The following is an 8,772-nucleotide window of genomic DNA, read 5'->3' as shown; positions in this document are numbered from 1 at the left end:
CTGGAATGAGCTGCCCCCAGAGATCAGGGTGATCCCTGATCTCCCTTCCTTCCACCGCGCCCTTAAGACATGGCTATTCCAACAAGCGGGACTGGCCTAGGGCAATTTTTAGAGGGGTTTTAATCATATTTTAATTAGACTATATTTAAATATTTCTTCTTAATTAATTTTAATTCTGTAATTGTTATTTGTGTATTTTTAATCGATTGTCAGCCGCCCTGAGTCTGCAAGGAGAAGGGCGGGATATAAATTCAATAAATAATAATAATAATAATAATGACTCGTGGACTTCAACTCCCAGAATTCCTGAGCCAGCACAGCTGGCTCAGGAATTCTGGGAGTTGAAGTCCACGAGTCATAAAAGAGCCAAGGTTGACTACCCGTCCTAGGATATCGAAGGATCTTGCGGGTGGTTTGGCCAACCTCATGCTTAGTCACTGAGAATCCTGCAGAACTGGCAATTGCCAGATGACAGAAGGGTGTGTGTGTGTGTAGGGGGGGGGGGCTGGAGAATCTGCAAAAAAGAAAGTCTATAACTTGGAAAGATTCTGGAGCAGATCATAAAGAGGTCAATCTGGAGCAATACAGCCCCTGCCAGATGATAGCATGGATTTGTCAAGGACAAATCTTGCCACATCAACCTTTCATCATGTGGAGCGATCTCCTCAGTCGATCATGTAAATGCGGTTGACATCAGATACCTTAATATCAGCAAAGGATTTGGGAAAATTATCCTGTGTCGTGCTGATTAAAGGGTGGGCTGCTAAGAGGGCAGAAAAATCCAACCGATGCAGCCCTCCCTTATTTCTTTATCCTGGTTTCTGGCTTAAAAAAAGGCAGGTCCCACGTGCCACAAGGACCAATCCTGGGTGGTTGAAGGAGGCAGGAACGTGAGGGAGGGAAGGGGGCCCTTTCAGAAGGGACCCCAAGGTCCAGGGGGAGAAAGAGGTGTGAGAAAGAGACTCAGAATAACTCCACCTTAGTTGCACCAAGTATATGTTGGTCTGGAGACTGTTTTGGTAGACTTCCATAATTCTATCACATCACCCTCCTAGCCATCCAGATTCTTCCAGAAAACTAAGTGCTTCTAGTTTTCTGAATCTGCCAACCTAGTTGGGTACCGAAATATCTGCAAGAAAACAACCAAGCCCAGCCGGCAGCGAGGACTCCACTTGTTTTTCCCCCCGTTCAATTCTAAGTCCAATTCTCAAAGACCGCGGCAATATTTCCACTCCATTCCAGGCATCCCATAAGCCTATAACCTTCACCTTCAAGGCCATCTTACGGCCACTCCACTCCTTGGCTTCCAACGCCATCGGTTGCAAACTCATCCTTCAGGCGGGCTCGGGTCTTTTCCTTGTAATTGCGTTTGCAGGGGGGGAAAAAAAAAGTGGGAATATTGGCAAAATCCCAGGGCGGTTTATTTATTAATTCAACGCACATGAACAGTTGCAAGCAGGAAAAAGTGCCAGGGGGGTCTTCCTATGAAGTTGACAAACTCCCAAGCGGGGCCATGGCACAAGGAGCCGTCCGGCCTTTTCAGGACTCCGAGCCTCATAGATCAGTGTTTTTCAACCTTGGAAACTTTAAGATGGGTGGACTTCAACTCCCAGAATTCCCCAGCCAGCAAAGCTGGCTGGGGAATTCTGGGAGTTGAAGTCCACCCATCTTAAAGTTTCCAAGGTTGAAATACACTGTCCATAGATCAGTGGTTCTCAACCTGTGGGTCGGGACCCCATTTGGGGTCGATCGACCATTTCACGGGGGGCGCCAAGCAAGGCTGTCCGCCATTTTTTTTGTCCATTTTTTTTGTCCGCCATTTTTTCCCCCTTTTCCGGCGGGTGCCTTACCTCCCTTGGGCTGGGCCAGCTGGTGGTCGGCCTGCTCCGTCTCTGCGGCTTGCCAGCTACGCCTCGGCCGGCGCAGGGGGCAGAACCACGCATGCGCGGCGCTCCCGGGCAGGGAAAGTCCTCGACTTACGACCGGTTGGGTAGTCCTCGACTTACGACCGGTTTAGTCCTCGACTTACGACCGGTTGGGGTCACGGCATTAAAAAGGTTGAGAACCACTGCCATAGATAATACCGGGGCGCGGGGATCACGGTTCGGGCTGCCTGTCTCGGTTCCGGAGGGGCAGCTGCGGGGTCGGGGGCAGCGGAACCCCCCCCCCACCGCTCCCCGGAGGGACGAGCCCCCCACTGCCCGTTCCTCCCAGGCGTCGTGACGTCAGCATCCCCGGCCTCATTTGCATAACCCCCCTGGCGCCCAATCCCGCGGCGCGCCCCGCTTGGCCTACGCGAGCCCAGCCACTCAGCGAGCGCGGGGCCGGGCCACCACGTGCTGTTGCTAAGCTTCGGCTTCGGAGTTGTTGCTATAGCGGCCGGCCTATGAGCGTCCACGCCGTCCACGCCGTCCGCCTCCGAGGGCGGGCCCAGCGTCGCCGTCCGGGCCGGCGATTGGCCACGCGGCGGCTCCGCCTCCGGCGACTGGCGGGCGCGGCTGCCCGTCGAGCGAGCGAGCGAGCGCCCTGCCTGCCAACCGGGGCGGGAGGGGAGCCCGAGCAGGCGGCGGCCGAGGCGGCGATGGAGTGGAACTCGCTGCTGATGCTGCTGGAGGCCGCCGAGTACCTGGAGCGGCGCGAGCGGGGTGCGCGGAGGGCGGGGGGCTCCGGGGCGGGAGGGCAGGCGGGCGAGGGCGGCGGGTCGGGCCTGCCTTGACGCGGCGCTTTCTTCCCGCAGAGGCCGAGCACGGCTACGCCTCCGCGCTGCCCTTCGAGCGGGCCTGCGCCCGGGGGAGGACCGCCGCCAGGAAGGCCCCCAGCAGCCGGTGAGTGGACGGGGGAGGCCGCCGCCATCTTCCCTCCCCCCCCTCCCCGCGGGGCTCCCTCCTTCTCGGCGCCGCCGNGCGGCCCCCCCGCTGCTCGCCCGAGGAGGAGCCGCTTCCGTGGCCGAGCCCTGCGGGGAGGGGAGATCCGTCCCTGAAAGGAAGCGAGCGCGGGGCCGGCCCGGGTGTGGCCCCCGGCCGCTCCTCCTCTCGCCCTGCCTGCCTGCCTGCCTGCCTGGGCGGCCTTGCTCCGGCCGGGACGGGAACGGAGGAAGAGGCGAGCTCGTCCCGCGAAGGCCCGGCTCTCCTTCCTCCTCCTCCTCCTCCCCCGCCCCCCACCAGCAGCCCGGCCGGGGGGGGGGAGGGAGGGGACCGGCCGAAATAGCCGCTCCCCCCCCCGCCTGGCCGCCCCCGGGGGGCGCTTGGCCCTGGAGCCCAGGCCCCGCTTTCTCCCCCCCTCCTCCCGGCAAGGGGACGGAGGGAGGCAGGGGGGTGGCCTTGGGTGACAGGGGGCCCTGCGAGGCTCGGACAGGCGGCCGTCTGGGGGCAGAGCCTGGGGAGGGAGGGTGGGGGACCCGAGCCCAGGGGAGCCAAGGGTGCCTGTTGCCGGCCAAGGCAGCCCCAGGCGGGCCCAAAGGAGCCCTAGTTCCAGGGGCCGGAGGAGGCCCTGCCGAGGCCTGGGGAGAGGGGAAGTGGGGCCAGCCCCACCGGCCGGAGGGAACCACTCCCAGATCCCGTCCGAAGAAGCTGGCGGCCCTCTCACGGTGCCCGGCCAGCTCCGTGGGAGCAGAGGGCACTTGGGACCCTGCTGGCCTAGAACCCTGGTCCGATCCAGCTGGTCCACGGCTGGCCCGGCCCGGTCCTGTGTTCCCTGCTGACTGCACCCAGTTGAACGTAGGAGTGCCCTAAAGTGGGTCTCGTGACCCCCGACTCGGTTCTCAGTCCTGTTTTGCTGTCTCTGTTCTGAAAATAGCGACATGGCCTGTTAAAACCAGACATCTCGTGGGGTGTGAAGCCAGATTTTTATCTCCAGCTGCTGTGTGAGTTCTGTAGAGCAGTGTTTCTCAACCTTGACAATTTTAAGGCATGTGGACTTCAACTCCCAGAATTCCACAGCCAGCATTGCTGGCTGTGGAATTCTGGGAGTTGAAGTCCACATGCCTTAAAATTGTCAAGGTTGAGAAACACTGCTGTAGAGAATAGTTGCAGGTCCCCCCCAGTGGTGGGATTCAAATAGGTCAACAACCGGTTCTCTCTGTGGATGCCGCTTCTGGAAGTCTATTCTGGGCCTGCTGGGCAACAAAAAATGAGCCACTGGTTCTGCCAAAGGGGTGCGAACCGGACTGAATCCCACCACTGGTCCCTCCCCAGGGAGATGCATAGCGGGCAGTATTGGGCATCCCAAATTGAGTCCACTACTAGCATTGCATATCTGGTACCATCTCATCCTAAGAAATGGTTGCCAGATAAGAAGGTGAGCATTTTTTCCCCTCTCTGGCCATGTGACTGAGCCACCAGCCTTTCATGCACAGTGGCTTTTTTGCCTTCAGCTCAGTCTGTTATTTGGTGCTGGCCTATGAAGTCACGGCTATTCCCTGCCGGAGTGCACTGGGCCAGGGTTGAACATGTGCGGTATTTTTGCCGTGATACTGTTGGCCCGGTGGTAATTGCACTCTTATTCATGGGAATACTTTTTCTCACGTAGGTTCCCAAAGGCAAGGATGAGGTAATGTCAGTTTATTCTGAAGGGCCCGTGAGATGGCTTCCTTCCTCAGGATACCGTGATAGTGTCCTATAAGGTTTGCTGTTTGCTGAACTTGCTTCTACATTTAGCTTAAGTTCTTTAGTCAGGAGGAGGAAAAACATATCTATTAAGGTAATTGTTTTCTGCCATGGTCCAAGTTCATTTAATCTTCAGTTAGTCCTGTGACTGAGTTTTCTATTACATCCCAACAATCAAATTTCAGTTTGAGATATTACAGAAATTTAATCTGATTCAGAGTTGATCTTAAAACTGTGTTAAACCTGAGAAAAACAAAGAAATTGTGTTCTTTGTGTACTGAGTGAAGTGCCTAAATTCTTTAAAAATAGTTCCTATTAGGAACTTTTAAAACAAATGTTTCTATTCGAGTTAATAGACAATATTCTAAAGTACTCCGAGTTAATACATAATATTCTAAAGTATCACATTTTCTGTTTTTAATAGGTCCTCACATAATGAATTAGAAAAACATAGGTAAGTAATAACAGAATTGATAGAGGCATTAATATACACAGATGGCAATTCAGATGTGGTGTTGATTGATAATTACTCATTTGCATATTGATAGAATAAAACGAATCTTTTTTAATGGTAATCAGTGAGTTAAATTTATGCAAATTTTACTCATTTGCATATTTATACATACCATTTATAGGTGGGTAATTTTATACGTACATATTTCATCAGGAGTTTGCAGCAAATTTGGAAGCTTTTAGGAATTTGTTTTAAAACAACTCTGTGATTTATATTTCAGTTCCAAATAAAATTACATTTAATAAATTCTGATTTCATTTTAAGGAATTGTAACTGCTTATGGACACATGATTTTTCTGGAAATAAGATTAAATGAATTTATGCAATTTTAAAAGAAGCCCACCATTAAGCTAGAAGAGAAAAACGAAAGCAACTTCCCATCCCTAGAAAGTTGAAGGATTATTGGGTGGTCTGCCGAGATTAACAGTGTAGTACAGTGGTGGCGAACCTAGGGCACGGGTGCCAGAGGCGGCACTCAGAGCCCTCTCTGTGGGCACGCGCGCCGTCGCCCCAGTCCTAGGCCTTCAGCTGGGTTTTATAAAACCTTTTCGCTTTAGGCCTCCGCCGCTGTGTGCAAAAAAAAAAAAAAGGTTCAGTCAATCAGTCAATTTCAACTTCTCGCGGGAAAAAAAAGATCTTGCAAAGTTGGAATTGATTGATTGAACTTTTTAGTCCCACCCAGTCTGCCGTTACCACCGCAGCCACGCCCACCCAATGGGCCACGCCCACCCAATGGGCCACGCCCACCCGGCACCTGACGATGCATGAGTGGGTTTTGGGTTGCAGTTTGGGCACTCGGTCTCTAAAAGGTTCGCCATCACTGGTGTAGTACAACCCCTTGAAAGAATGGAAAGCAGAGGTGGACATAAGAAACGCTCTCTGCGAATGAATATAGCATTTATTTGGGGGGCCTTTTTTTTCGTGGCTGCTTTGCAGAGTGCTTTCTGCTGCCTGGGCACCTGAATGTGTAGAGACAGCCTGGAACAGATTTACAAAGCAGCAGCCTTGTAAATCTGGGGAAAGATCTGCCTTTTCTGCCCAAATGCCTCCCTTGAAGAACCTGCAGGCCCTAATTAGCAAAAAGGGGGGTTTCCACATGGGTGCCCTTTTTATCTCGCTTATTCATGTGTTACTTACCATCTTTTGTTGATCGCATTGTATAAATATAGTTTTCACATAGATAAAAGATCAATAAAAAGCTGAAATTTTGGCTAGCTGCTGCTAAAGACTTGGAGAATTTATTATAAAAGGAAAACTTATTTTGGCAAAAATAATGAGCTGAATAAGATGCTATAGATTCAGCTCTCAGGCCATGCCACAAAAAGATGTTAGTTTTAATGAATATACGCTAAACTATATTAAAATGGAGGAGTGCAGATTTACCACCAGCTTATCAAGTAACTTAGGAGACTAGCGCCAATGACCTAATAGCTAGCCATCAACACCCCAATCAACATCTAAAGAGCCACACACACAACAGGCACCCTATAAATGCCACACACAGAGTAGCCCAAAGCCCCCACACTGCCAGGGAGAACTTCCCCCTGAGGATGGGGGCTTTGGCACCAGTCCAAAAGCTCGGAAGACAAAACATCTCGTGGCAGTGAATGACCCAGATTGGATCCTCTATTAAAGTTTATTATTATTTTTTTGTTTTGTCATTTTCCTTGTTTTGGAACATTTGTAGTGCTTGTTAGCTGCCCAGCGTCATTTGGCAAGCGGGTGGCCATGTGTATTAAATAAATAAACAAATAAATAAGATATTGCAGAATGTCAGTTTTCAGAGGCTGAGAACATGGATTAAACTCTGTTTTCCAAACACCCCTTGCTTGGCTCCGTTTTCAAGTATTGACTGATTTTTGCCCACGCAGAAATTTTAAAAGGCCTCTTTTTCTTCTTAGAAGAAGCTGGAGGGAAAAGGTTGAAGTAATCCTTGATCCTTTCCTTTAGGCAGATTAGCAGTTACAAATTTCATCACTTACTCTTAATTAGAAGGCATAATTAGCTAATGAAGTTATTGAGTAATATGTATATTACAAATCTGAAAGAACTGTTCTAATTTCCGGTCCCACGTTTAAATTTTGTCTTTGGGATTCACCTGGTGAAGAAGCCGACCCCACAGCGTGTATCTGCTTAGCGTAAATCTCCGTGTTATACGTATTTAAAAGAAATGCTGGTAAGGGGAGAGGAGAAGGCCCGTTTCCTCTCCCTCCAGCTCACTCCCATTTCTTTGAATTGGGGCTGCATCCCTGGGAATTGCATTCCGCCCTGGTGCTCTGGTGCTCATACCAGGTGTGAATGTAACATGGGCTTGCAACTTTCCAGGGATGCAGGGTAGCTCCAGAGGACAGCGTCCCCCCTCCCAGTCCTGGGAAAACAGATAGCTGCTATCCAGGAGCCTCGTTCAGACAGATGGGAGTACCCTGTTTGGAATCAGATCTGAAGCCCAGCCCTGCACGGCTTCAGGCCCTGGAGACCTGGACTGGGAAGGAAAGTGGGAAAGGGAGAAATAGCCGAGGGAAGATCCGGGAAGCAGCCATCCCTTCCGTGGATACACACTTCAGAGTCATTGGGTCCCACCCTCGCTTCATACACAGGGACGGACTCTCTTAATGACCACTGGGCCTAGATGGGCACCTGCTGTTTTCTGCATCACTGGAAACTAACCAGACTAGTCTCTGGCCTTATTCCCAAGGACTTTTATCACATGAGAATTGTTACATCAGTTCACCCCAAGGCTCCAGGATGTACTGGTGAATGTAAAAAACCAGGTTTCAGGATCCTATTACTGACTGTTTTTAAATCAGACAAATATATTTGCACTGGAGAAAAAACATACTTCAGTTAGGTGCTTCATTTCGCTTTAACATTAACTGAGTTGAAAGGGCAGGCAGACTTACATGGAAGGAATGGCTTTTTCTGGTTTTCCCAATAACTTGGTCTCGGGCTTTTAAAAGCTCTGATGAGCACATTTGAATGTAGCCAGGAAGGCACCCCTGTTCCCAAGCAGAGCCAGTGGAAGATTTGAGGAGCCCAAGTAATACTTTTTAGGAGACTGCTGGGAAGATGGGGACCATATCTCAGCTTTTCTGTTTCCAGCCAATAGGTTTTTTTTTATTTTTTACCAATAAACTCTTTGTTTGCTGCATGCTCCATCTTTTGTTGCAAGTGAGAAAATAAACATGCTGATGGATTCCTGCATTATTTTGTGTTGTTCTAAATGGCAAATTGTTTCTCCTCCCTCCAAACGGAACTCTTTGGGCTTTGGTGAATGAAAAGAGCACTGTGCCCAAAAAAAATCATAGCTCAGTGAAAATACTGATTCAGTCAGTGAGGAAAGAAAATTCCCATTAGGAAAAGCCTGAACACTAAATGAATTAATACAACGTTTATGATAGAATAGTGCCCACATTTCAGTTCACTGTGGCACACCTCAGCTGTCCTCTGTGGATCCCGGAAAGCTGTGGAACAGCTGAGCCAAAACTATCCAAAGACCAGATTTTGACTGGAGATGGAGGGAAGCAAGTAAGAGATCTAATAGGATGCCTAGTTTGGAGGAAAGGTTGGAGATCCCGTTATTTTTATTTTCTGTGCCTCAAAGAGAATATTGCTAAAAGTTAGAAAAACAGAAATAAAAGGAGGAACTTTGTGTAT

The 8,772-nt window shown here is 50.3% G+C and overlaps 1 protein-coding gene across 1 annotated transcript in view; it reads left to right on the top strand.

Annotated features, from left to right (window-relative positions):
- Positions 1–2,581: 2,581 nt before the first annotated feature.
- The window catches only part of MXD4 (MAX dimerization protein 4), a 9,110-nt gene continuing 2,919 nt past the window's right edge, over positions 2,582–8,772 (top strand). Inside the window, exons 1-4 of the mRNA XM_015820442.1 lie at positions 2,582–2,645; positions 2,738–2,825; positions 5,029–5,058; positions 8,580–8,643. Coding sequence (XP_015675928.1) covers positions 2,582–2,645; positions 2,738–2,825; positions 5,029–5,058; positions 8,580–8,643 — 246 coding nt within the window. The remainder of the gene's footprint in view (positions 2,646–2,737; positions 2,826–5,028; positions 5,059–8,579; positions 8,644–8,772) is intronic.

This window comes from Protobothrops mucrosquamatus, unplaced genomic scaffold (genome assembly GCF_001527695.2).
Source record: "Protobothrops mucrosquamatus isolate PMUCROS unplaced genomic scaffold, P.Mucros_1.0 scaffold1130, whole genome shotgun sequence".
NCBI lineage: Eukaryota > Metazoa > Chordata > Lepidosauria > Squamata > Viperidae > Protobothrops > Protobothrops mucrosquamatus.
Note: the sequence above shows the minus strand (reverse complement) of the source record. Positions and strands in the feature narration are given on the sequence as shown.